This window comes from Pteropus alecto, unplaced genomic scaffold (assembly GCF_000325575.1).
Source record: "Pteropus alecto unplaced genomic scaffold, ASM32557v1 scaffold157, whole genome shotgun sequence".
In the NCBI taxonomy this organism is placed as follows: Eukaryota; Metazoa; Chordata; class Mammalia; order Chiroptera; family Pteropodidae; genus Pteropus; species Pteropus alecto.
Genome location: NW_006440626.1, coordinates 1,539,091 through 1,565,707, shown reverse-complemented (window position 1 = coordinate 1,565,707; position 26,617 = coordinate 1,539,091). Strand labels below are relative to the sequence as shown.

Here is a 26,617-nt window from a genome sequence, read left to right as displayed (position 1 = left end):
GCATCCGGTGGGTGCGTGGGAAATGAACACGCTGTCCAGGTGGATCGTGAGGAAATGAGCAGGCGGCAGGCCAGGCGGGCCACCTGCCTGTGAGTCTGACCCCGCAGAGGCGGGCGTTGATGGCAGAGAGCAGATCCACTCTCAGAAGCCAGGATGGTGCTCCCAGGCCTCCTTCCAGATACCAGGTCTCTATTGCCCCGGGAGGAGACCGAGGTCCCTCTCAGGTGCCTTTCCAGGGCCAGGCGCTGAGGAAAGGGCCTTCCCTGTGAAGCGGGATTATTTGCCCATTTCACAGATGAAGGGACTGGAGCCCGGAGACGCCAAGTGGCTTGTCTGAGTCACCCAGCTGGTCGGGGCCAAGCCAGGGCCTGGTGCCGCTGCTCCCAAAACGCTGACTCAGTCTTCGTTTTCCTCTGAGACTGTTTTCTCACCAGGCCGTGGGCCGTCCAGGTAGTCAGAAGAAAAACACACACACACACACACACACCAAATCAGATTACACGGGGAGAGATTAAACAAAGAACTACAAACAGAAAGGGGGTGAAAGAACGAACCACGCCCATTAGACACACTAGCAAATCTGCATGGGACCGCCCCTGGCACAAACACACCATCGAAGATTCTCCAGCTGTTGAAAGAGGGGGCGGATCCCCATGCACCCAAGGGCCGCTTGGAGAGAAAGTGCCGACATGTCGCAACGCGGGAAAATCTGGCCACTGGGTGTTTTTTTTTTTTTTTTTTTTTAAAAAGGCAGATTATATGGAATATAAATACATGAAGACATTAGGATAGATTGTCTCTGGAAAGATCCACAGGAACTCCGGCACCGGTGCTCTTGGGGAGCCGAGATGGAGGGGCTTCTATGGGTTCACTCTGGACCCTTGTATTTTATCACATGTATTAATCACTATTAATCATCTTTAAAGACTTCGAACACAGAAGAATAGCGCTTTCCCCCCCCAGAACTGCGGATTACACAAGATACGTGCAGAGTTGTTGAGAGGGTGGAGAGGACCAGTGCACCCCACTCTGTAGACCGTAAAGCCCCATACATGTAGATGTGTCATGATCAAGGCTGCCTGGGTTCAGCTTCTGGCGCCGGCGCTGACTGGTCAGCCACCTTGAGGAATTTAACTTACCCATGCCTCAGTTTCCTCGCCAGTCAAATAGGATGAGAACACTGCCTATCCTTTAGGACTATCGTGAGGGTTGAAGGGGTTGATACAGGGAAGGTGTTAGAACCCCCGGCACATAGCAGGCACGCAATCCTTGGTTACTATTAATATTATTATTGCTGTCATTATACCTGTGCCAGCCCTGCCCACCCACCGCTGATGGACAGAGGTGCCCGCAGGGTCCTGGTGTCCCGTGTTTAGGTTCACACAGAGGGATGGGGGACCCTATAGAGGCCACGTGGTGGATAAGAAAAGGAAAGACCTCTCCAACAGGTCATCGGCAGGCACCTGGCACCCAGTCCTCAGCGCTGGGAGGCAGGCAGCCCTGGAGAGGGTGTCAGGGGTGAATTAAAGGAACATATCTCTCGGGGCCCAGGCAACCTGGCTGGAGGTGGGGGGGCCCTGGGGAGCAAGGGGAACGTGCTCGCTCTTGCTTGCTATTCAGCGGGACTGGTCGGTCATCACAGCTCTGTGAGGATAGAAGTGACGACAGTGGCGAGGGAACCACTGAGTGGCAGTGGGGACCCTTCACTAGGCCAGCCATAGCAGCCACTACACTTAACCTAGCGAGACCGTCAGGTCGGGTGCCAGCGTACAATTTGTCCCTCCACAGGGTCGATGGAGCACTGACTTGGAGGGGTATGACACCCACGGGGAGTCTCAGAACTATCTGGGGAGAATGGAACTTCCTCTAAGTGGAGCAGATGGAGGTTTGGTCATCGAGATGCAGATCTTAACATAAGTGTGATCCCACTGGATGCGGCTTCGGTGGGGAAGAAGGGTGGCATACCTGGAGGCTGGGACCGGTGCAGTAGACAGCAGAGACGACGATGCTGATGGGGCTGGAATTAAATCGGTTGAGATGGGGACCTGGGAGACAGAGCGGGTTTGGGGCAGGTCATGCTTTCAGCTTTGGACATGTCTCCAAGGTCTGGAGAATATCTAGGTCAGGCTCCTTGTTTCCAGCTGAGGCAGGCGAGACCCCTAGAGTCCCATGTCCTACCGGGGGGATTTCCTGCCCCACGTGTTTCAGATGCCTAATGAGAAGGATGAAACATCCATAAACAGAACCCCGCTCCCTGAGACAGACCCATGAGGACACGAACATGGCTCAAAGCTGCTGCCAGGTCTCTGTGATCCAGGCTGCCCATCTCTCTAGTTGAGTCTCTGCATGCAAGTTTCCATAATGAAGAGTTCCATCCAGACATGTATTATGTGTGAGCAAATATCCTATTACTTACCCGGTGACTGTCCCCGTGGGCACTGCCCTGGGGTGGGACTCTGCCTTTCTTGGGCTTGTCCATCCCCCTCCCTGCTCAGGAGCCAAGCTGCCTTACACAAGCTGGCTCAATAGCATTTTCACTTCAGAGACTGTTGACCTGGGCAGTCACACCATCCTGCACTGACTCACCTGACTTGGTGTTCAGTAACTCTGGACTGTCTCTAGATGGGCCCAGCTGGGGAGCAATCAGAGGCCACAGGTGACTCTGACCCCTGGGAGGGACCGCCTTACCCCGTAGGCATGGCTGTGCTGGGCCTCGGAGAGGCTCTGCCTGAGACACCGAGGGACCCGTAGAACCTCCAAGGACCCAGTTCATTACCAAGTTCCCTTACCATCACCTGGGGTCATCCAGCCTTGCTTGAACTTGCCGATGGGGAACTTCCTGCTTTTGAGGCAGCCCTCGTGCACATGAAACATGAAACAAGTCTGACTGTTATAATTCACCTTCCTCCACCTTCTGTTGCTGCTTCCGGGTCAGCCTTCTGAGTCCCGGAACTGACTTGCTCCCTCTGCCTGGGGCAGCCTTCCAGAGACATATTTTAAGAGCTGCAGGTTTAGAAGACTTAGGGGGAAAAGAGGTGAAGTTGCAGCTGGGACCTGAAGGATGAGTGGGAGGTGTGGGGCTGGGCCCTCTGCCAGGCAGTGGGAATAGTACTTGACCCGATTAGTTTCTGTAATCTTCCGAGCAAACCTATGAAGTCAGCCCTGCTACCATCCGATTTAGCAGATTGAGAAATAGAGGCTCAGTGAGATGCGTCAGCTTCTCCCTCGCTTGTGCCTCTTACCGAAGGCGCACCAGGCCGATCACACACCACTTGGGGTTGGGGTGGGGGCGGGGGAAATCCGATGAGATACCCAGGGTAGGGGTTCTCGACAAACTGACTTAGAGGATTCTCGCTCCCAAGGACAAGGTCTAGTGGACAAGGGGCTGAGGGACCCTGCCTAAAGCTTGGTCAAGGAGAGAGTGTGTCGGCACCTGACGCCTTCCCCCCGCCCTGTCCTCGGTCTGCCTTTGAGTCCCCGCCCAACGCAGAGGTGGTCGCAAGTCCCTCGCTGCAGCCAGCTCTGAATGAACAGCCTGTGTGGTACTCTTCTGGGCGGCGTTCACCGCTTCCCACCGCTGTATCCCCAGCACCTACCTCGCACAGGACCGGGGGGCCAAGGAGGCGGTTAATAAACATTCGTGAACGTCTCGATTGAATCCAAGAAGCCTTCCAAGACGCCCGGCAGGTTAGTCCCCCGCCTGGTGGGCCCTGTGGCCCCTGTGCTTCTCCCCCAAACACAGCACTGACCACGGCCCCTGTGAAGCCATCTCCTTTAGAAGTGTCTGGCTCCTGTCCCCTCCCTCCGGACTACGGGCTCCTTGGGGGTAGAGATGCCTGGCACCCACTGTCAGTGCCCCGTCCACTTCCCCGTGGCCTTCTCTGCGTAAGGATGACTTCCTCCTGTAAGCTCTTGTCACTCTCGGCCTAGCCCGCTCCACACAGACCACTCCACGGTGCTGGGTGGGCGGCTCCCAGGGCGCCCAATGGCCGATGAGAGTTGGAGAATAAACACCCCAGTTCCCTCCCCCACCCCCACGGCGTGTTGTTTCTCCTCGAGAACCCCAGCCGGACTGAGCCCCACTTACCCACTGTTGCCACCTGCCCACGGAGACACCTCTTCCTTTCTCACTCCCCGCCCTCCCCTTCTAATGCTTCTCGGGGTCACCTGGCACCCACTTCCTGGTCTTTGGGTCTGCTTCTGGAGAAATCTATCTAAGACAAACATGTGGAACATGCTGAAGGCAAGGAGAAATACCTTTGCTTTTTACTGTCAAGTTCTTCACCGGGACCCCTGTCACAAAAGACGAATTTACGAGAAAAACACAGAAATTTATTTCATATAAGTTTGACCTGATGCGGGAGCCTCAGGCGATAGAGAGGGCACCTCCCACATCAGGGTCTGACGACCTGCTTTACGGGAAGGTCAGACAGTCCTGCCATTTCTCAAATCCTTTAGTTTAAAATATCCAACGTGCCAAGGTGCCCTCTTTTGGGATAGTGTGTCCTGAGCCCCAACAACACATACGATGGACTGATTCAGCCTTAAAGAGGAAAGAGGTTTCTGACACATGCCGAGATATGGGTGAACCTTGAGGACGTTATGCCCAGTGAAATAAGCCAGTCGCATAGCTAAGATATGGAAGCACCCCACGTGTCCATCAATAGACGATTGGATTGAGGAGATGTGACACGTATCTACAATGAAATATTACTTGGCCATAAAAAAAAAAAAAGAATGAAAACTTACCATTTGCAACGACATGGATGGACCTAGAGGGTATTCTGCGGGGTGATAGAAGTCAGACAGGGAAACGCAAATACCATGTGACGTCACTGACATGTGGAATCTAAAACGACAAAGTAGACGAACAAACAAAACAGAAACGAACTCATAGAATCAGAGAACACGTCGACGGTTGTTAGACGGGAGGGAGAATGAGCGTCTAGGCGAACAGGGTAAAGGGATTAAGAAATCCAAATTGACAGTTACGAAATGGTCACGGGATGTAAAGTACAGCATGGGGAATATAGCCAGTAATATTGGGATAACTAGGTATGGTGTCAGCTCGGTACTAGACTAATCGGGGGGATTTCTTTGTAAGTCATATAAATACCTGACCACTATGCTTACACCTGAAACTAATATAATATTGAATGTCAACTGTAATTGAAAAGGTAAACATTTTTTTAAAGAAAAATTTATGTTCTGTATATTTTATCACCAAAAAAAATTTAATTTAATTTAATTTAATTTCAAAAAAGAGTGAATTACAGCCAGAGCCGAGAAGCTGGGTAAGGATGGGGACAGAAGAGGGGAAGCGAGGCCGACACTGGCTGCTCCGAGTGGCCTGCCTGAGGCCGTCACTGGGGTGTGGGCAAGATGGGCAAGGTGTACAGTGTGGAAGGGTCAGAAGCGAGCCTGAGGCACTGAAGGAAGACGATGCAAGAGTCAAGACACCTGGCAGGTTGACGGGGGTACCAAGGCCTCCCACAGGTGCGGGATTTGGTAACTGGGTGAAGGATGCCTTCGTTTTGCCCAGCACTGCGGGGAGGAGGTGAGTGGGCCCTGCCAGTGGGCTTAGCCAGGCCAGGTAGACTTCAGGCGACTCTGTATTTCTAGGTCTACATGGGAAGGAAACAAACTCTAGAGTTCAGGGCATCTGCCTGCTTCCCTCTGTGAAGTTCAGGATGATGCACAGTCAGTTCTCATTAGTCACCGTCGCTCCGTGCCACAGAGTCATTAATGAACTCTGAAATCCAGGTGTAGGTTCCTGAGAGCTTCTTGGTCCCGTCAGTATGGTCGACCAATCAATACATAAACTTGTGTACGTTTTCTGTTTAAAGACACCTTATTTGATATGTATTGATGATTCATTAACATTGAACTAACGAGTGCTGGACACCTGACACTAACATAAAATAATATCGATTATCAACTGTAATTAGGAAAATAGCAACAACATTGAGCTTATGACCACCATCACTATAACTTGTGCCTGAATGAAGCTTACCTAAAACATTAATTTTTCTCCGTAGGGCACGTCGCAGCCTTCTAAGCAGCCCTGTAGCATTGTACGTGGGGCCATTTTAAACAGTGCAGTCACCAACAAGAAGCGCAAGGGGGCCAAATAAATAAATTAGCAAGTAGACCACGGGAAGGAGGGCTAAAACAAGAAGTCGGTGTCTGAGTTATAGAAGTGGTGGCAGAAAAGACACCATGTAATAGGTGTCTGAAACGTGAGGACTGAGAGCAGATGGCCGCATGTCCCCCAAGGTACAGATAAGAAAACCGAGCTCTGAGAGGTGACGCCTCCAGTGAGTGGAGAAGGCTACGTCTGTGCCAGCCACTCGATGTCAAAACTCACAGTCCTGGCCCACCCCCTGGAGCACCGGCCAGGGGCTGAGAGAGCCGAGTCCTTCCTTCTCTCTGTCTGGGGAAGGAGGGATAGCCTACCTGTTGTCAACACGCAATGATGAAGAAGAGGCGACCCCTCGGCCCTGGTCCTTTCTCGCTCCCATCTGTGTTACAGATGTCCCGTGCAGCTGTGTCAGGGGACAGGAAGAGTGTAAGAACGCGGGTGCCTGGTGCCGTGCTGACTCGGCTGGGACCTGCAGGCACTGCCTCTTCTTCCTGCCCTCTGCCATGACTCCATGGGTTGTCATGCGATGCAGGAGGGCTGGTGGGTGCAGGATGAAGGAGGCCTGGGTGAGGAGCAGAAGGCTAGAGATTGTGGGCCCAGCTGGCAATGCCAGTAGCTTCAGGTCTATGATCCAGAAACCTAATTTCTGCCCCAAACCTGAGTGTGAGGTGGGCATGGAAGGCGGTCATCTGTGAGCGCTGCCACGCACCCAGCCTGGCAAAGCCGAAGTGGTCAGGGACAGAAGGACCTGACACTTCCTCATTCTGCGCCTCAGTCTATGAAGTATGAGTGTAGCCGTCAGCCCAGGTGGGTACTAGGCCTTGCAACTCCCAGGCCCTGGGACGATAGCCCACAGGAAGGCGACAGAGTGCCCCACGGCAGGGCTCTGCAGTCCCTGGGTAGCCCGGCCTCAGCCTCTGCCCTGCACCCCTCCAGGCACAGGCTTGGCAAAAGCAGGGGGTGCCACAGACTCAGGAAGCTCTGTGCGGGTCATGGGAGATCATGGACAGCCTATGTGTCCGGGTGCTGTAAGGTGACATTTTGAATCCTGACAGCAACTCCATGGGTGATTTCACAGATGAAGACATGGAGGCACAGAGAGGCCTGATTCCCAAGCCCATATTCTGCGCTCTGCTGGGGGCGCCTCCGTCTACAACACTCAGGGCAGGAGGATGGCCCAGTAGACGCGCTTGCTGGTTGTGTAACTCTGGGCAGGTGCCTCCCCTCCCTGCAGGGCTGCGGTGGACATGTTCTGTGCAGCATGGGACACATAGGTCAAAGGGCATCTTAGGCACGTCCCAAGGGCACCAGGAATCATCTAGGCCTAAGCCTCCCCAACACCCACTTCCTGCACTGCCCCGCCCCCACACCCTGCACCTGTTGTTCACAATGGAAACCTCCTGTCGCTATCATTAAATGCAAATCTCTACCGCTTGCTCTAAATTGAAGACATCATGCACAAAACTACAGGAAATCAAAGCAAAGACATTATATTCTAGTTAGATCCCGGTGCTTGCTTAAAGCTTGTTGTCTCCTCTGTGTAAAAATGGAAACGCTTAAGTGTCCCATGCATATTAAAGACCTAAGTGGGCAACTGCCACTTTCTCTGACTTACAGGGTGAAAAGGAACGGAGAAGCATGCTGTGTCTCCCCGGCACACTCGTGTCATTTGGAGTTAAGGACAACGCTTCCCACCCTCGGGCAGGTCCTCCCCGGTCCTCCTCCGCCTCTGGCCCCAGGGCCCTCGGGCCCTGCTCCACTAAGGGGTTCGCCCGCGCGCTCCTCCATATGGTCCGAGGGGGCGGGGCCGGCCGGGCTGACGTCACGCGGGGACCGCCCAGGTAGCCGCAAGGAGACTGCGCTGAGCAGATCGCGGACCTCGGATCGCGGACCTCAGACCCCGCACTCGCGACCAGCCGCCGCCATGTACGACCCAGAGCGCGGCTGGGACCTGTCCTTCACGGCCTGCGGCTTCCTGTCCATCTACTTCGTAGGGGTGCAACACTGCATAAACGAGCGCGCCCCGCACCTCTTCAGCAACGCGCGCCGGGTCTTCGGCGGCTCGGCCAGTTCGTTGCAAGCCGCTTCATTGCTGGGCGGGCTCCCGGAGAGTATGTACTTGCTGGGAGCGGGAGTAGGTGGTGGCAGACCCGTGTGCGGGCGTCCCCTAAGGGTCGCGGGGCGTCCGGTGGGACCGAATTTGGACACAGACACCGCGGGGGACATCTCGGCGGCCTCTGCAGGCAGATGCCTCCTCCTCTCTGTGTCCTGTCGCCCGGCCGCGAGGGCAGCGCCCCTGGGGGTCGGCCCACCACCCTAACGCTCTTCTGGCGCCCAGGCTCGAAGGAAGCCCCCCTGCCCCGGGACCGAGAGGCGGGTCATCCAGGGAGGAGGGAGCGCGACCCAGGAGGCGGAGGGCGGAGCTGGTCCCTGTGGTTTCTGCCATCTGCTTAGAAGGCGCGCTGAGCGAGTTGAGCTGCCAAAGGGAAGGGCTGATTTGCGCGGGGTCAGGCCGGGAGCAGGGCTTTGGCCTGTGTCCCAGGGTGGGCGCCTTCTTCCAGCTGGGGACTTGAGGGACTGCAGACACCATCACCTCCCCACGCACCGGCGCCCTCGGTGCCGCCTGGCCCTCAGGGGGGTGGAGTCAGATGCGGTGTTCCGCAGAGGGCATCTCTTCAGAGTCCTGGGCAGATTTGCTGGTTTGGAGTCGAGAGGTTGCAGAGATGCGTGTGTGTGTGTGTGTGTGCTGGGCAGACTTGCTGGTTTGGAGTCGAGAGGTTGCAGAGATGTGTGTGTGTGTGTGTGTGTGTGTGTGTGTGTCGGGGGCAGGGGGGCTGTACGGAAGTTCTCTTTTTCTGGTGTTTCAGACCCTTCCTGGGGGCTAGAATAGATCCCTGGACACCCCTCATCTCAACCTCACCCCTCCACACCCCACAGTGCCACTGGAAATGAGATCCTGCCCATTTGAGTCTTGTCCTAACCAACCTCTGTCCATGTGGGTGCTGGTGGGAGGGGAGGATGTAGGGAACATGTCCAGCTGGCCGAAACTACTGGGGTGCAGGATCTTTGGCCTGAGGTTCTGAGGCAGGGGGCAGTGTGGAGCTGTTGGCACCGGAAGGTCCCCAGAAGGGAAGATAATGCACCTTATCAACCCCGTTTCTCTGGGATTTCTTACTGATTTATCTCTGCTCTACCCGAGACTGCTGTGTTGGACACGGCCAGCAGGGAGGTAGCGACTGCTGCTAGTGACCAGGAATCCGTGGCCGGCCATTGGATCAGATAGGTGGGCAGATCCTGGGCTGACTGGGAGGTGAGGATTGGAGAGGCCACTCTGACTGCCCTCTCCATCCAGGGGGACAGAAGCCATGTTGCAGAAATGTTGCAAAATCAGACCAGCGAGAAACCAAGCACCACTCAGGAGAGTTGGAGAACTCGTCTTTATTACCCCGGAGGTACCAGAAGAGCCAGTGCTCTGAAGATCTGGGCCCACAGCTTTTATAGGGCTTACCTGTGCAGTTACATTTGGCCAGTTGGCATGAGTTGTCCTTAGGTAGTTACAAAGTTACAAGGTGCGGGAGTTGCTATGGATTACAGGCAATTACAAAGAGTCACAAAGCGTGTGATTTTCAGAGGAGAACGCAGGCAATACATCTGTTACGTAGATAGAACAAGCAAAAGGGAGGACGAGTCTTTAGTTAATTTCGAGGTCACACTGCCCTTCAGCCGATGCGGCCAGCACATCTACCGAAGCAGAATAAAGAGCTGATATAAGATTAGCCATTTGAGTGAAAAATCCCTCTTCAGCAAAGGGCAGGAAATGTGACCTCGGCGAGGGTGCTGCTACTGGTTACATGGCCAGTCTGTACATGTTGAGCTGTTAGCAGTGATAAAACCCAACTCTCGTACCCAGAGGTGACCTGCAGTCACCCACATGGTCGAATGTATAATTGGGACCAGATTCCAATGCTCCGGCCCCGGGGCCTGAAGGGCGCTGACTCCAGGGTAGAGGAGGTTCCTAACTGGCAGGAGCTGGTTCCTAACCGGCGAGTCCCTGGAAAGGGAGTCTGGGGTTTGGGGCAGGAACTGCTCCCTGGTTCTTGCTTCGACCTCCTGTCTCACGTGGGGACCACCAAGGAGCATTTCCGAGGTGCTGGGACTATTGCAGAGCCCCTGAGAGGGCATCTTCGCTGGGGCTGACTTGGAAGGAGAGCCTGGCAGGCCTGCCAGCTGTGGGTGCATTGGCCCCTCTGCTGGGCTCAGTGGGGCCACGCCAGCAGAGAGAACCGAGTGGAGGGCAGAGGTGGGTCGGGACAGACTGGGGCGTGTCAAGCCTTCTGCATCCTAGGAGTTAGTGTTGCAGGAAGCGACACCCGACGGAGGAAATTGGACATTCAGACAACTTTGTTAGAGGAAGGAGAATTCATTGGCCGGCGGAGTGTGTGGAATAAACAACTTCATGCACGAGCTCGCTCTGGTTAGATTTGTTACTGTTTATACACCTCTGCAGTGTCCGTGCAAGGAGCACGTGATTCCTTTGTCTGAGGTTTCACGTGTGCCTCATGACTCAGGATGGGGAGGGGGAGCTTCGAGTGAGGGGCTGTAAGAGGGGAGGAATTTTCAGACCACTGGTCTTACAGGTCGTCTGTCTTGCCATTATCAGCACTGTCATAGGATTCTTGAACAGGGAGACGGGACACTAAGGCTTTAAGCAGGAAGCAACACTTATTAATGCCGGCACCTGCTCAGCGGATTCCTATCCAAAGGCTGAGCCCCGATTGTAACCTAACAAGCAGTTTTATACAGCCTTGTTATTCCTACACAGCTACAGAGATAAGGAAGAACGTTAGTTGGTTGGCAAGCCATGAATCAACAGATGTGAGCTGGAGAGTCCTTGAGGTGGGGGAGAGAGGGCACTCAAGAATGGACCTTAACTGGCTGAGTCGGTCATTTCTGCAAGCCCTTTCCTTTGCATTTTTCAGATGCCTCCTCTCCTCTCTTATTAGGACTGGCCAGGTCTTGGGCTGGGATGGGCAGTCCTGCATGCCAGGGCAGTGCTGGTTGGCTGGAGGGAGCCAGGCCAGCGAGCGAGGTCAGATGGAGCATGAACGTGCCCCTTGCCCACTAGATGCTCTGATAATTCTGGTGGTAGAAATTAAAAGTTAAGTCTAGTTACTAGACGCCTCCTCTGGGTCCACACCTTACAAGTTATAGTGGATCTAATCCTCTGTCTCCGAAAGGCAGGGAAATACTGTCCCACCTTCAAAACACACATCTGAGACTTAGGCAGTGAGGTGACTTGAGGTCATTCAGCTAGTAGGAGGTGGAGGCAGGCTTCCGGCTACGGTCCAGCCTGCACGCAATCTCTGGTCCCTGCACTGTCCGTGTCAGGCCCATCCGTGCTACAGCATTGATGCCGTGGAGCCCCTGGCTTCTGGCTTTGTGGAAGATGGCGGCGAGGAGAGCTCACTTGGGCCTCCAGAGGCTCGTTCTCAAGGCCAAGGCCCAGAGCAGTGCTGGCCAATAGAAATATAGTGTGAGCCACATTTGTCATTTTACATTTCCTGGTAGCCACATGGAGAAAAGTAAAAGATGCAAGTGAAATTTATTTTATTTATCCCAATATAGCCAAAATAGTATCATTTTACCATCTAATCAACGTAAAACATTATGGAGACGTTTTACCTTTTTTTTTTTTTAACCTACTAAGCCTTTGGAATCCTGTGTGTCTTTTACACATCTCTGTTTGGACGAGCTCCCCTTTCTAGGGCTGCCCTGTGGGGACACAGGCCCAGAGAGGACTTGGCAGCTCCCCTGCCATCTGGCGTCCGGTCTCCAGGCTTGGCGCATCCCTGTGTGTCTTTGTCCACCCCCGCAGAAACGTCACTAAAGATATTCAATGCATTTTCCCGGTGTGCCATGAGCCACAACACTGGCGTCTTCCACCCGTCCTTCAACGTAAGCCAGATCCTCCGCGAACAAATGCACAGATACCTCCCGGCCAACATCCACCAGCTCACCTCCGGCAGAATGTTCGTCTCACTCACCAGAGTGTCCGACTGGAGAAACGTCCTGGTGTCAGAGTTCCGGTCCAAAGACGAAGTCGTGGACGTAAGCAGCACGTCGGTCTGCATGTTGTCAGATCAGAAAGGCTGTCTCGTTTTGGCAGTAACACAGAGAGGGCTGTCACAGGCCACCTGCCCCATTTCTTAAGGTGCAAGAGAACCTGGTTGACCATGCTGCTGTCTGCTTCCTGTATTGCGGTGACATGAACTCAGTGTGCCTCCAGTGGTCTGGTCCGTAGCATATGTAAACCCTGCACGTTCCAGGAAAGTTACAAATAATCCCTCCCATCCTTCCAGCCTTGGCTCATGACCACCTCCTTTGGAGACCCTGTCCCAACAATGCATGTACCTTAGTGAGGACACCTTGGGTGAAGCCCCACGAAGTGGGAGCATGTCTTATGTGCCTCTATCCTTGATGCCTAGCACAGAGGAGATAGTTTATAATATCAAAATACCATTTAATCTGGCTGATGCCTTTTATGACAGTTGAACGGACTACGTTTCACTTAATACAGGTCTCTACAAGAGAGCGGCCTGGCACATACAGCCAGCAGCATCTTGGCAGCTGGTATCATTTACACTTAACTTTGTTTCTGGAAGTGTTTTCTAGACAGCCAGCTCCCGCCCATTCCCACGTGAGCCTGTTCTCCCAGTGAGTTGGTGTCGCGTCCTGCTTGATGCTCCCTAGCACGCGGTCACTCCAGGTGTGGGCCCCAGATCGAGAGCGTCAGCATCACCTGGAAGCCTGTTAGACATGCCCTCTCAGGCTCCACCTCCCACCTGCTCACAAATATCAGCATTTGTCAGGCTCTCATCTAGTCCCTTCTGTCAGTCAGTGAGCCAGCAACTCTTGGTCCTGTCTTCGATGGCCCGGTGTAACTCTCGTGGGAAGCAGGGACAGCAAGTTGATATCCACAGATAGTGTCGTTAAGGCTCTTATACTTAGGCCTGAAATGTAAGTGTGTAGGTTGGTTCATCGTTAAAGCACCTACTCTGTCCAAAGACTGTTTTTCAGGCTCGTGGCTTTTCTCACTTGGAGGAGGCTTGTGAAGGCCCAGGGGGATAAAGGGCAGACCGTTTTGGCCTTTGGTTTCACTTCCTTTTGTCTTCGCAGGCCTTGGTTTGTTCCTGCTTCCTCCCCATCTTGTCTGGCTTAATCCCTCCTTCCTTCAGAGGCGTGGTGAGTCTGTTTTTAAATCCTGTCTGCATGTTTCCTGCCTGCAAGGCGCTAGGCTCAGGCATCCTAGGACCCCAGAGGCAGAGCCTTGTGTCTCTCAGCCTTCAGAGAGAGATTCCATAGCCCCCACCCACCCCCGGCCTCCCAAGCTGCCTGGGCAGCAGAACAAACTCACCTGGAATCAGTTATCTGGCTATCTGTAAGGTAAGCCGGTTCACTTAACCTTCACATGAGCACCGAAGATAGGTGCCCAGTGGCCCAGTTAAAGTATAAGATGTGTTAAGAACTGGTTACTCGCTTAAGACAGAGCTTTATTCTCGGGCGTGGAGAATGTCAGTCCTCTCTGGGGCTGACCTTTTCAGCCCACAGATTAGGTCAGAACCTTCTGACAGGGCAATCGTTGGTTCCATTCGACACGTCTGGTGACACGCATGGCTAATTCTGAGCCCCGCTGCAGCAGAGACACAGCAGTTGGAGTGTTTGTCCTGTAGGCTCTGGATTAGATGTGGGACTAGCCTGGGCTGTTTGGCAGCCTCTTTCTAGCGCAGCAGCTATCGACCGGAGATGATTTGGTCCCCCTACCCCAGGACATCTGGCAGTGTCTGGAGACAGTTTAGGCCGTCACAACTGGGCGAGTGTTACTGGCATTGGTTTGAGACGTGCAGACTATCCACGTCGTACCAAAACAAGCCTGCCCAGCCTCAGGTGGTTGAGGGGTGCGACTGCAGGAAAACATGCCCAGATGCCACTCGTTGTGGGTTAAGAGGGTGTTTTCTGAGGGCCGTCTAGGTCCCACTATTTCCTAAAGCCCCTCTCGTTTTCAGGGTGTGGAGGGAGATGGGGTCACAGGAGAAGCATCTTATCCAAGTTTTAAGAGGGTGTTTTCTGAGGGCCGTCTAGGTCCCACATTTCCTAAAGCCCCTCTCGTTTTTAGGGTGTGGAGGGAGATGGGGTCATAGGAGAAGCATCTTATCCAAGTTCTCCCAAGTAGCAAGGGCGTCTGGAGTTGAACCCAGGAGCTCCTGTCTCCTCTGGGGCAGGATTTACATCACACTGTCCCCAGTGCACACAGTGCAAACGACATGGGCACACCTGTGGGTGCCCACCTGGGCTCAGGACTTGGCCAGCACAGTGTGGACCGGACTCCAGCCTCCGTCTGCCTCTTTGCCGGGCACCTTTTGTGTAGTGCACAATCTATACAACAGTGTGGAGCAATCCTGAATGCCAGCCTAGCCCCTGGCCTGGCACAGGAATGCTCAGTAAGGATTTGTCGAGCGATCCCCAAGCCCCATCCTCCCACGGGAGCAGCCTGTGGCGCTGAGAAGCCTCTGCCCATAATCAGAAAAACACAAAACACCACCGCAGAGTTTCTGACAGGGTGTCTTTTTTATCCCTTAAAAGCGATACATTGATGGAGGACTGACTAACGCTATGCCCGTCTTTGATGCCGAAACGACCATAACTGTGTCTCCCTTCTATGGAGAATATGACATCTGCCCTAAGGTCAAGTCCACGCACTTTTTTCACATAGAAGTCTCCAGGTTCAGTATTCGACTCTGCTCAGAGAACATCCGCCTGCTTAGCCGACTGCTGTCCCCCAAGAACATCAAGGTGAGTGGGGGGCTGCGTTCTGGGGTACAGCTCTTTTTGGTCTCCGTGTTTGCCTGGAGATCCACCAGTTATTCTCCATGCAAACAAACAATCAAACAAATAGAAACGGACCCCTCACTGCACAGGCGCTCAGAGAAGAGGCCCATGTCCCAGGTGGGTGCTGCCCCACTTCAGTCACCGGGACCGCCTGGAGCTTTCAGAGAGCACAGTGGCTCAGGCCCCACTTCCAAGGGCTGTGGTTTAAATTAAGTACAGTCGGCCCTCCCTGTCCCCCGGTTTTCAAGCATCCACAGATTCAACCAACCAAAATCAAAAATATTAAAAAAAAAAAAAAAAATCCCAGAAAGTTCCAAAAAGGAAAACTTGAATTAGCCACTCCCCAAGCCCTACATGGAATCCACATGAAGGATGTGTAGCCACACCTGGCCGTAGCCTATATGCAAATATAGGTTATATGCAAATCCTACAGCATTTTATACAAGAGACTAGAGCTCCTGTGGATTTTGGTATCTGAGGGGGTTCCTGGAACCAGTCCCCCATGAATACCAGGGGACGACTGATCTGGGTGCGGCCTGAGCAGAAGCATTTTTTTTGTCACCCAGTTGACTCTTATATGGAGCCGGTCACGAACCACACTGCATTTGGTGGTTCGATCCTCTTTGGTGGCGGTCGTCGTGTGCTTCACCACCCTAACCCAGTGAGAGAACCTGTAACGTGTGCTGGGGAGAAAGGCCGCCCCGTGCTGTGTGCATCCCACACATGACAGCTGGTCTGCGTGTGTGGCTGGACACCGGCGAGTATAGGGGACCGCTGTTACGGTCTCAGGGGTGACTAGCACAGGCCCCCTGTCGTGCTGAGGTGCCAGCAGCGGCTCCGTGGAGGGGTGTCATCCATGCAAGAAGGGGGCTGCTGTCTCCCGGAGCACAGAGTCCTTTGTCCAGCCTCGGGCACATGGAAGTGGCTGTTTAGAGGAGCCTCTAGTTTGTCTGTCTTCAGATGATGTTTAAATATGGTTGTCATGGCAGTTAACTTAATTGATTTGTTTACAGGAGATTGGAGAGCTCTGCCTTCAAGGGTATTTAGATGCAGCCAGGTTCTTAGAAGAAAATGGTATGTTTGGGCGGGGAAGTGGATGTGCCCCTTTCATGGGCCTTGGTGAACCTGAGGTTGGGGTGAGCAGTGGCACTCGACCTGCTCCGTCTTCACTGCCCGTCGTGCTCAGCCCGCTCGTTGGCCCTGTGAGCTAGGAAGTCTTGGCCCATTGTGCAAGACGGGGGCATGCAGACCGCACTCCACTCGCTGAAAGGCGGAGCTGGGATTTGAACCCGGGACATCACGGCTCCAGAGCTCGCTCTGCTTCCACAGTGTCACCTGTCTGGAGGCAGCTCTGTTTTTCCTTCTGCTTGAATGATTCGTGAACCTTAAGTTTCAATCAGAATAGTTGTCTCCAGCCAGCCTCCTGGACTGGCTGTCCTTTCTGGGACAAAGTCCTGCCTTCCAGTTATCTGGGATGCAGAGTTGGGTTCCAGGGATATTAAAGTGGAACTAAATGGTAGACGTGTTTGGAGCTGGGTTTTTGGATACTAAAAGTTGGTTCGTATGTTGGTTCCCACTCCTTTGACCGAGACCCTGGAGTCTGGGTGGTTAAGAGGACGTACACATATCAATCACTCAGACAATATTAATTGTGTACCTTTCAGGTGCCACGCAATGGGCTGTGTGCTAGGGACAGCTGGCAGCAGAAGGCGTGGCATTCCGGGCTCTCCCCACCTGGCGGTTGGGAGCGAAGCACAGTAACGGGAAGGGCGATGGCGGAGGGATGTGCGAGGCACAGGAATCCACGGGGTCCTTTTGGGGGTGAACAAGGGCGGGGGACTGAGAGATGGACAGAGGAGGAGGACAGGCCGGCCTCGTGGGCCTGGTGAGGGTTTGCATGGTGCAGCAGTAGGGCGCCATGAGGGCCGCTGTGCAGGGGCAGGGAAGCCCGGAGCGGGGCTTTGTGGGGCCCTCGGGCTGCAGTGCAGGTAGGGTGAGACCAGGATCCAAGAGGCCAGTGACGCCGCTAGAGGCTCTGCTGGGGCGAAGCAGGGAGGGCGGTGGGCAGGGCCCGAGGGGACAAGGCCCCGAGGCGATGGACGAGAGATTTGGGTAGAGGACGACTTGAGGACGAAGGAGCGGCTTTTGGCTTCAGATTCAGGGCACTCAGGAGGGTGAGGTTCGCAGGAAAGCTGGCGGGTGACACACTGTGCGGGACATGGTGTGCGGTGCCCCCCCACTCCCGGGGGAGGCATTTTCGGGTGATCGCATAGGAGGCATCTGATGTCAGGGTCCGAAGTTCTGGAGAACAGTCCGGACTGGGGATGAAATTTGGGGCGATCCGGGGATGAATGATGGCGATGGACCCCTGCGGGGGTGCACTCAGCTTCCTTGCCGCCTTTGGGCAAGCCGCCTCCCGTTTCCACATCTGTAGGCGGGGAGTTCAGAGTGAATGATGTCCGGGCCATTCTTAGTAATTCTAAAGACGGGCCTGTGGCGGAGCATCGCAGCATCAGGCCTGTGTTTGGGATTCAACACCTAAGTGTGGTCCTCGGCCAGGCTGGTCTCCGCCCCAGCGTTCGCAGAGGACCCGCGGGGATGGGACAGGTGTCGTCCACCGGGAACAGATTCTTCGAAACTACCTAAGTGAAGGAAAGCGGTGTGTCTAGAGAGAAGCATAAACGGGAGGCACAGCTCGGGGAGCACAGCGCAGGCATCCGGGAGCAAGACCCCTGTTGGAAACAAGAGGCGAGCGGAAGCAGCTGTGGCCTCTGACGCTAGCTGTCCCTTGCACCTGCCCAGTGTGCTGGCTCTGCGAGAGCAGGCACCCGCTGAGACCACCTGCCGCGCCTGGCACCCTCCGGACGCTGATTTCAGGGTCATCGCCGCTGCCAGACCTGGGTTCAAATCCCGCTCTAGACACAGACTGGCTCTGTGGCTTCGGATGACTCCCTTAACCTCTCTGTGCTTCTGATGCCCCAGCTGAAAAGTGGAGACGATGATAATGGTAGCAGTTGAGTGGCCGCTGCAAGGCCGGATAGGAGGTTTCTAACTCAGGGCCCAGGACGCAGGCTTCCCCAGCAGTATGATGCTGGTTATTATAAATGAGCTGTAATGTGCATAGTCCAACCTCGCAGATCCACATGTGGCTGTGGGGCCCACACTTCTGCCTATGATGAGTGCCCACCCTTGTCCTTCTCTGCCTGATGCTGAGCTGATACCAGGCCTGCAGCTCCTGGGGCCACTGGCCTCCGTCTCCTGTGGGTGGGTGAATGAGTAGCCACCCAAAGGCGCCTAATGATCTGTCTTCTGTGTCCTCCACAGGCATCTGTAACAGGCCCCAGCCATGCCTGAGTTCATCCTCACAAGAGCCAGATGTCCCCGTGCTCCCCTGTGAAACCACGGACCTAGGGGCTTCCCCGGGGTTGGCCACCTGGTCGGTGAGCCCTGAGAGGAAGGAGCTGCTGGAACTGCATCATGGCCCCCTGCCCTGGGACGAGCGCCTCCTTGACAAGACATCACCCAGGCTCATTTTAGGTGTTGAATCCTCAGGGGCGGGGTTGGAAAGGATGTTCTCTGTGACTGAGGGACCGAAAGGGCTTCTGTCCTGTGCGTTAGGGAGGAAGGTGATGCAGCCACCCCATGGGGGAAGAAATGGGCGGAGCTCCACTTCAAGGCAAAGCCTCCCCCAACCCAGGGGCCTTGTTCTGCCTCCTTTCCCACGGGAACATGGCCAGAGGAAAATGAACTCCAGCTGAGCTCGTTTGAGTTACCAGACACACTCTCGGCTCTTGGGTCCAGGCGCACTGGATTTCGGGGGTCCCGGAGGCAGGCCCGTTCTTTCAGAATGCTGTTCTCTGCCTGTCCAGAAGCCTCTCCTGACTTTCCTCTCCCCCCAGACCCATGATTTTGACCTTCATTGAACAGTGCTATATTTTATCATGCCATCAAATATCAGATGGACAGATGAGTGCATGAAGCTTCCAATCAGGCATTTGGAGACATTCAAAGGTGAACGGGATGCCATTCCCTGCCCCCAAAGCCCTAGGATTTGCATTAACTCTCAGCTGCCCGGGTTACCATGATTTGAGTTGTCCTGAGGTCATTACAGAGGGGGAAATAGAAGGCCGGGGAGCTCTAGGCAGAAGGAGATGGAATCCAGCTGAAGGGTCAAGGCACAGCTCACGAAGCCGGTGGCGTGTTTGAGAGTCTGTGTACTCCAAAAACAGTTGTTAATTTAAAAGAGTCATTATTTGGGAGCCCTGCGCCGGTAGGCTGTCCAAGGGCTGTGCTGGGTGCATGCCCAGTTTGATCTCATTTGCGAACGCTTCAGATACTTTGGCTGCCAAGATTTGTGTCTTTCACGGAAGTTCCAAGCACCACCTGGATGATCATAGTTTGCTTTCTACACTGGTGGGAGAAACACCTCCAAATTATATTTTTCAGCATTGATTAACACATTTAAGGAAGACAACACATTCATGAGCAAGATTCATAACTTCTTACCTGTTAAAGTGATGTCCTACGTGATGTTGCCCTGTACGCTGCCTGTGGAGTATGCGATTATTACGGTCCAGAGGTGAGAGCTTTATGTGGCGCTGTGTCTGTCATGGGGTTGAGTGAGGATCGGGGTCCTTGGGCAGCAGGATGGAGCTCAGTCTATGTGGGACAGCCCTGAAAGGCGCTTCATGGGCAAGCCCCTGGCCAGCCCACTTCCTTCCTCCTTACGGTTGAGGGCTTGTCATTTCCGGTGGGGCTGCACTGTCTTTTGGGGATTTTACTCATGGTAGGGAGGGACGTGAGGCACACATGGTGCATGCCGGAATCCTGGATGTTTGCACTACCTCGGCTTTCTTCAGATTGACTTTGGCGTTTACTTGCTTTTTAGTGAACTAATCCAGCATGTCCTTCAGCCCATCTTTTAAAGTCCAACCCATCTTTCAAAGTCCAACTCATCTTTCAAAATCCAGCCCCAGTCTCCCACCGTTGGTGAACCCTGCCAGGCCCTTCCCCACCCTGCTGAATCGGCCTCTTGCTCCCACACAGCCTGGCCCTGTGCCGAGGTTCGGGCACTTATCGGAGCCCAGACCTGGGGTCTTTCTTGTGTCTGGAGGGTTGGATGTGTGCAGGGCAGTGGTCAGACCTCTTCAGCGGCTTCCTCTGTCGGGCTGGCATGTGGCCAAGTGGAGTAGGGCTGGGTGGAGGGCATGGTGTCTCGACCACAAGCGCTGGGCATCACGGTCAGCAGGCATCTGGCCACGGACGAGTAGAATCCTGGAAAACGCAAGCCTTTTCCTTTTATTTCCATGTAAGTCCTTTGAGTTTTCCTGTATTAATTAAAAGTGGCCTAACTTTCCTTTTAGGCAGGCTTGTCCCAAACCTGCCTCCTGGGGATTTATCAGATTGGGGTTAGAAGTGACCTTGGCCGTTTACCAGGATGCTTACTGTGAGAAAGCTGGCTTTTCTGCAGTCGGTTTTGTTTCGGCCTCTCTGTGCTGACGTGGTGTGTGTGTTTCTGGTTTTATTCCTGCAGATTGGTGGAGTGGCTTCCATATGCTCCTGATGACATCCAGTGGCTGCAGTCGATAACCTCCCAGATTTGCTCTCGAGTGATAAGACATCTGCTCCCCACTTACAGGTGAATGGCTCGCTTGTGGGGGTGTGGGTTGGATGGGCATCTCTTCCATCTGATCAGGCCTCGTGTGCCATCCTAGAAGCATCGCTGAGTGGCTGTCTGGTGGTAAGGAGCTCATCCTTTATTGCCAGGGCGGGCCTCGCAGTCCAGTCTGCGTCATTGCGTGTCCCAGACACTGCTGCTGAGTGAATTCTGCACACCGATTCCTAGCAAGATCTGGTCACGTGGCTTGGATCTCATCCTGGGAATCATGGGCTTTGGCTTTCTTACCTGTTCCATGGGGGTGATCCTCACCTCCTCGCTGGGTTTCTGTGGGGCTTTGGGGAGCCCCTAGCACAGTACTGGGCACATGGTGGGCACTCAGAAGATGGGGTCTCAGGTGTTACCGCTATTGGCAAACATGGAAGGGTTCAGAGCAGGGAGTGGCAGGACCCAGTTTGCAGTGGGAATGGATAGAGGAGGCTAGATCTCGGGCCCTTATGGGCAGCAGGCTCACCATCCAGACGGCAGCCGCATTGGCCAGGCAAGGATGGGAGGGCATGGTCTTGATAGACCCTGTGGGGCTCATAGGTGCGCATGGGCTCTGGGGCCAGCAGAGGTTCCAGCTCTAAGCCCTGGGGCTGGCCGCATTCTGTGGGGGTGGGGCGGCTGGTCAGGAGGCCTGGGCCGGCGGCGTGGCTGCAGGACGCGCTGGCGGGTGAACTGCTTTGTGTAGAGGAAATTTATGGGCTCCGCTGTATCTGTGGATGTCCAGAAGGAAGTGTCTAGGTGGCTGAGCGGACCACAGGCTTAGAGGCCTGGGTCGGCGACATCAGCCCAGCACTGAGGGGCGGGGAAAGTGTGGCTTTGAGCTGGGCCGCCTTGCGGTGGCCAGTGTGCTCGGAGGTGGACGGTGTGTATCTATCCTTGCTGACACTGAGGGAAGCCACTGAGCTAGCATTCTTTGTTTGTTTCAGTTCCCAGATGCTGGCAAGCAGCCAGCAGCCTTCCCTTCCAAACCAGAGCGTGACGGATACCTCAGGCCGCCCCACTCCGCGTGGACCTGGATGCCCGCCAGAACTGAGGCTGCCCAGCGATCCGCCCTCCAGTCCAGCCTGCCTTTCCAGGGCGGTGGTCTCTGCTGGGGGCAGGACAGGTCCCTCCTCCCTCACTTTTTAAAATGGGGACGAGCAAGTCTAGCACCTTCTTTGTGAGGTGTCAGACCTTTCCCATTTTTGTGTGGCTCCCTCCATGCTGCCACTGACTGCCCTGTGTCTGTGACGTCTGGAATCTGGCCTCTGTACTGAATTTACTGTTTATTGAAACCAAAGGCAATCGATTTGTTCTTACAATAAAGCTAGGAAGCTATTTTTGGTATTCTTGGGGGTCCAGTGATGAAAGAAATCTAGTATGGAAGCACCCGCGTGAGTCGGCTCAGCCGGCTGGGACATGACCACAGTGTGATGACCGCCGTGTGATGACCACCATGTGAAGGGCCCGTCGCTGTCTGTGTCCTGTAGCCCCCAGGCGTCCCAGGGGCAGGTTCCTGGAATGGCTGGTGTTTGAACAGGAGGACCTGGGGTTTGGGGCGGGAGCCGGGCTGCCCTCTGTGCAGTCTTGGGGGCTGGGGGGAGAGACGAGCAGGATTGGGCTCCCTGAACAGGAAGCAGTCAGCACGCGGCGGGAGAGGGCGCCATCCTCCTCTAAGAAGGGCATCACCCGTCGGGGACATTAAAAGGCAGGAACTTATTTACCTTTTTGAACATCTTTTTGCTCTAGCATAATTATTTGATAGTTCTGTATAAAATATAAGTGAATTTTTATCTATTGAATTATGTATTATGTGAATCAGTGAGATGTTAAGAGAACACGCCTTAAAAAAAAAATCCAGTCTACGGCCGTGTCACCCTGAACAAGCCCGATCCTGTCTGATCTCGGAAGCTAAGCAGGGTCAGGCCTGGTTGGTACTTGGATGGGAGACCACCTAGGAAGACCAGGTGCTGTAGGAGTAAAAAATTTAAAAAAAGTAAAAAATAAGGGATTGTAAGCTGACAAGGTTCTTGTGAGATCAACCAAGGGTGGCCTCGCCTAAAAGGATAAAAAAAAGAAAAAAGAAAAAAGACGTATACCTAAGTACTGACAGCGGTTATTATGATGCCATAATTTGTCATTACGTTTTGTTGTGCTTATGTGTTTCTCGACTTTCTATGCGAATGTACATTACTTCAGAAAATAACTCTTAATAAACGTGATTTTAAAATTGCTTTCCCTCGACTCAGCATTCTTTCTAAGGAGCCACGGTGCCCTGCTCTTCCCTCACAGCTGAGCTCCTTTAAGACACGCCCCACGCTTGAGGTTTGCGATCTCGCTCCGCCAGACGGCTCCGCCAGGCAATGGTGGCCTCTATGTGCTCCTTCCTGGGCACTGAACCAGACCCTGCTTCTAGAATCCTTCTCCTTCCTCCGAGACCCCATACAGGTTTCTTCTCAACCTTGGGCGTCGGGCTCGTCCCCAGGCTCGGGTTGTGCCTGCTTTGCTGAGTGTGCGCAGCTGCTCCTTGGGGCAGTGGGGGAAGAGGGTGGTCCTCAGAGTGAGCAAAGACTCCCCCCCACGCACCCCAGTTTCTGGCTCAGGTGAGGGTGGGGCCCACATGCCCACTTACCCACTGGCCTGCTCCACCTGGCCATCCCTTGGTGGCTCCCTGTCATAACCTGGCCACTACAGAGCTCAGCTGCTCTGTATCTATCAACTTCAAGTCACCCAAGCCAGGAACTCAGGGAGGGTGACTTCTGTGAGACGACCCAGCCTCCGTCACTGCCTCTGAGACGTGGGTTTGATTTTCTTAAGGGAACCAGTCCAATCACGAAACTGCATTTCTACTTCCAATGGGACCAGGTCAGCACTTCATAAACCAAGTTTTCTGGAATGATAGCAGATGTCATTAGGCGATTTGATCAGTTAAGATAGGCTGCGTTTAATGAAAACTGCCAAAGGGTTTATTTCTCATATGTCATTCTTGACTGACCCAGCCTGAAGACATCCCACCATCCGGAGGGGCAGTTACCACTTTGTTGGAGGAAAGGAATTTGGTACTTAAAGGTTTTCATCCAGAAGTGACCTTTATCCCTTCAGCTGACAACTTTGTGACCAAAGCAAGTCGCGTGGATGACAGGGAAATGCAACTCGTGCCTTTTGCCCCAAAAGAGGAGCACTAGAAATGCTGGTGAATAGCGCCACTGAAAATCCCCAGGAATCCTCAAAAACAAACCTCAAAAGGTCTCTACGACCCAACAAATTCAGGAAATACTGAGTTAAAGAAACTGAAACAGGTATATGTACCACGGGACCTCTCAGAGCCTTTAATATGTGAATGTATATTGTGACTGTCAGAGACGGTGTTTGAGGGTAAAGCTGTGACCTTGTGTTCCTGATGTGTCCCAGTGCCTTACACACATTAGGCTCTCGAGTATTTGGCTCATGACTTTTTTGAAACCTGCAGGTCAACCTCATGGCCTACCTTTGAGAAGAGGCTCACTCGAGGAGGAGGAGAGAGGAAATGCAGGAAGAAAACCTAGTTTATTCAGTGTTTAGGATGTGCAGGCGCCGTGCTTTCTCTCAGTAAATCCTCCTATACCTTTATGCTTCAGGAACTGCTATCGTCTTCATTTTACACGTGGGGAAACTGAGAATCAGGGAACCAGCAGAATCAATTTCAAGTAAGTGTCCGGTTTGTGTGACCCGTGCTTAAAATTTGCTCAGTCTCCTTGATTCTCTTTGACAATCTCCATCGTAGTTTTCACACCTGAAATAGCCTTTTAAGTCTGAGTTGGGGGTCAGCGAGACCCCAGAAGTCTCACTTGAGTGGCCAGGGCCAGGTATCCTGGGTCCCAGAAGCTGGGCCTGTGGGCATGGAGCCCAGGGCACTGAGGGCCCTGCCAGTTAACTATCGGGCTGTGTGTTTGAGCTTCTCTTTACAGGGACACCTGGTGGCTGCAGCCTGTTTTGTATACCCTACCCCTTCCTTTTAAAATTGCCCTTTGAGGTGGGGAATCCAGGGCTGGGAGGCTTCTGAGCTATCATCTACTTTAGCCTCACATTGTCCCCAGTCCCTGCGTCTGTGGGCATCGTGCAGAGGTGACTAAGGGCGTGAGACCACGTCAGACTCTTGTGTTTGGGTCTCACTTGGATTTAAGTTAAGTCACTTACTCTCTAAGCCTCAGTTTCACACTCTATAAAAGGCCACCTTACTGGGACGGTGAAATATGACCATTTTACAAAAAGCACTTAGCACCGTACCTGGCACACTACAGGGGCAGCCAGTCTTTGGTGGGTGTTCTCTCTGAGCTGGACACGGCTTTATGAGGCGGCTACTGTCACTACCCCTGCTTTCCAAAAGAGGAAACTGATCCCGAGAAGGACAAGTCTCACTGAAGGCCACACGGCTTAGAAGTGGTGGGTGGGATCGTGACTGAACCATGGTGGTCTGGCCATAAAGCCGCTCTCGTGGCCACTACATGGGGGCTAATCTGGTGTTTGTGACCCTCTGGCAAGTGGAGATCCAAAATAGGCTTAAAAGCCTGCAAATGCCCACGACCTATTACTTCCTAGTGCAAGATATAAACCGATTTTTAAAATCTTTGGTAGAACTTGGTCCTGAGGAATCCCATCCCATTATTTCAGAGAGGAAGAAACTAAAACTGACACTAAGAGTTGTGACCTGCCCCGGGTTACACAGCTCATCGTAACACCGTTCTTCCGCCAGCCCGCAGCCCATGCTCTTTCCTCTGCCTCGTGAACCCGTGTTCAGGCCCAGAAGCCTCCCACCGGGCCGGGCCGCCCATACCTTTGTCCTCTCATGCGAGGCTGTCCTTCCTGCCTGGACCCACTCTGTACCCCATGTCCTGCACCTCCCACTGATGCCCTGCCTCCTTGCCCTCCGCCCTGCCCTGCGGCCCTGCACCTCTCCCAAGATTTCTGACCAGGTTCCGCCGAAGGCTTTTGAAACCAGTGGTGAAGGACATGGAAGCAAAGACTGTTTCCACGAGGGGATCTGAAACCTAGTGGGCAAAAGAATGACCTGACCTACTCCTTTAAAATTCGGATTTCCAGGTTCTCCTGGTCTGAGATTCTGACTCAGCGGGTCAGAGCTGAGGCCCAGGAATGAGCATTTTTACTGATCACCCCAGAGGGTTGCTGGCATGATCTCTAGGACACACTAAGAGAAATGCTGCTGGCGGGGTGGGAACACTTAGTGACAGCGGGGCTGGGGTGGGGCTGTGACTAACTCTCTCAGGAGTGAGGTCAGGTATGGGTTGAGCCCTGAGGGCTATGTAGGCACTCTCAGGCAGAAGGGCCACAGACGGGCATCCTAGGCATAAGGAACAACATAAGCAAAAGCAGGAGACTGGGGTGAGGGGAAGAATGAATCACCTTCAATTTCTTGCCAATACAATAATAAATAGCATCACCTATTTACCGAGCAGGCACTGCACTAAACACTAGAAGGAACACAGCCATGAATACGACGGGATGGCCTGGTGGGCATCTTGGAGGGCCTGGTGTGCAGGCAGTGGGGGCGTCACCCAACACCACCTGTCCTCCCCGCTGGATCCTCTCTCAGCTCGCAAGTCTGTGGCTGGGTGGCATCTGCTCAGAGCTGAGGCAGTCTGCCCCAGCCCAGCGTGGAGAGCAAACATCCAGAGTCCCTGCATCAGTCCAGGCGTTATGCTAGCCTCTGGGCTTCAGGAGAGAATCAGACAGACTGGGCCCCACCCTCTGGGGGCTGACAGTCCAGCTGGGAAGACGGATGGATAGGTCAACCTGTAAGGAGTACTCTGAGGGAAGAACAGGGGCCTGGCAGGTGCCAACTTCTTCCTCTTTCCAGGCAAGAAGGGGTATGTGGACTTTGCATATTTACCCCAGGGATGGTGGCGGCTTAGGGCGCTGCTTTATTTATTTATTTACTTACTATTTAT

General features: G+C 53.8%; 1 protein-coding gene, 1 long non-coding RNA gene and 1 pseudogene across 2 annotated transcripts in view; 2 read left to right on the top strand and 1 right to left on the bottom strand.

The window, feature by feature from the left end:
* The first annotated feature begins 7,981 nt into the window (after window positions 1-7,981).
* PNPLA3 (patatin like phospholipase domain containing 3) lies at window positions 7,982-22,072 on the top strand. Its single transcript, XM_006917338.3, has 9 exons — window positions 7,982-8,253; window positions 12,018-12,250; window positions 13,319-13,384; window positions 14,783-14,992; window positions 16,042-16,102; window positions 18,353-18,565; window positions 19,475-19,607; window positions 20,562-20,666; window positions 21,620-22,072. The coding sequence occupies exons 1-9, from the start codon at window positions 8,067-8,069 to the stop codon at window positions 21,819-21,821; spliced, it is 1,410 nt and encodes a 469-aa protein (XP_006917400.2). The 5' UTR covers window positions 7,982-8,066; the 3' UTR covers window positions 21,822-22,072.
* A 460-nt stretch (window positions 22,073-22,532) lies between these two features.
* On the top strand, window positions 22,533-22,651 carry LOC112484283 (annotated as a pseudogene).
* The window catches only part of LOC107196059, a 5,205-nt gene continuing 1,233 nt past the window's right edge, over window positions 22,646-26,617 (bottom strand). Inside the window, exons 2-3 of the long non-coding RNA XR_001517376.2 lie at window positions 23,305-23,562; window positions 22,646-23,198 (exon numbers count right to left, since the gene is read on the bottom strand). This is a non-coding gene — a long non-coding RNA (uncharacterized LOC107196059). The remainder of the gene's footprint in view (window positions 23,199-23,304; window positions 23,563-26,617) is intronic.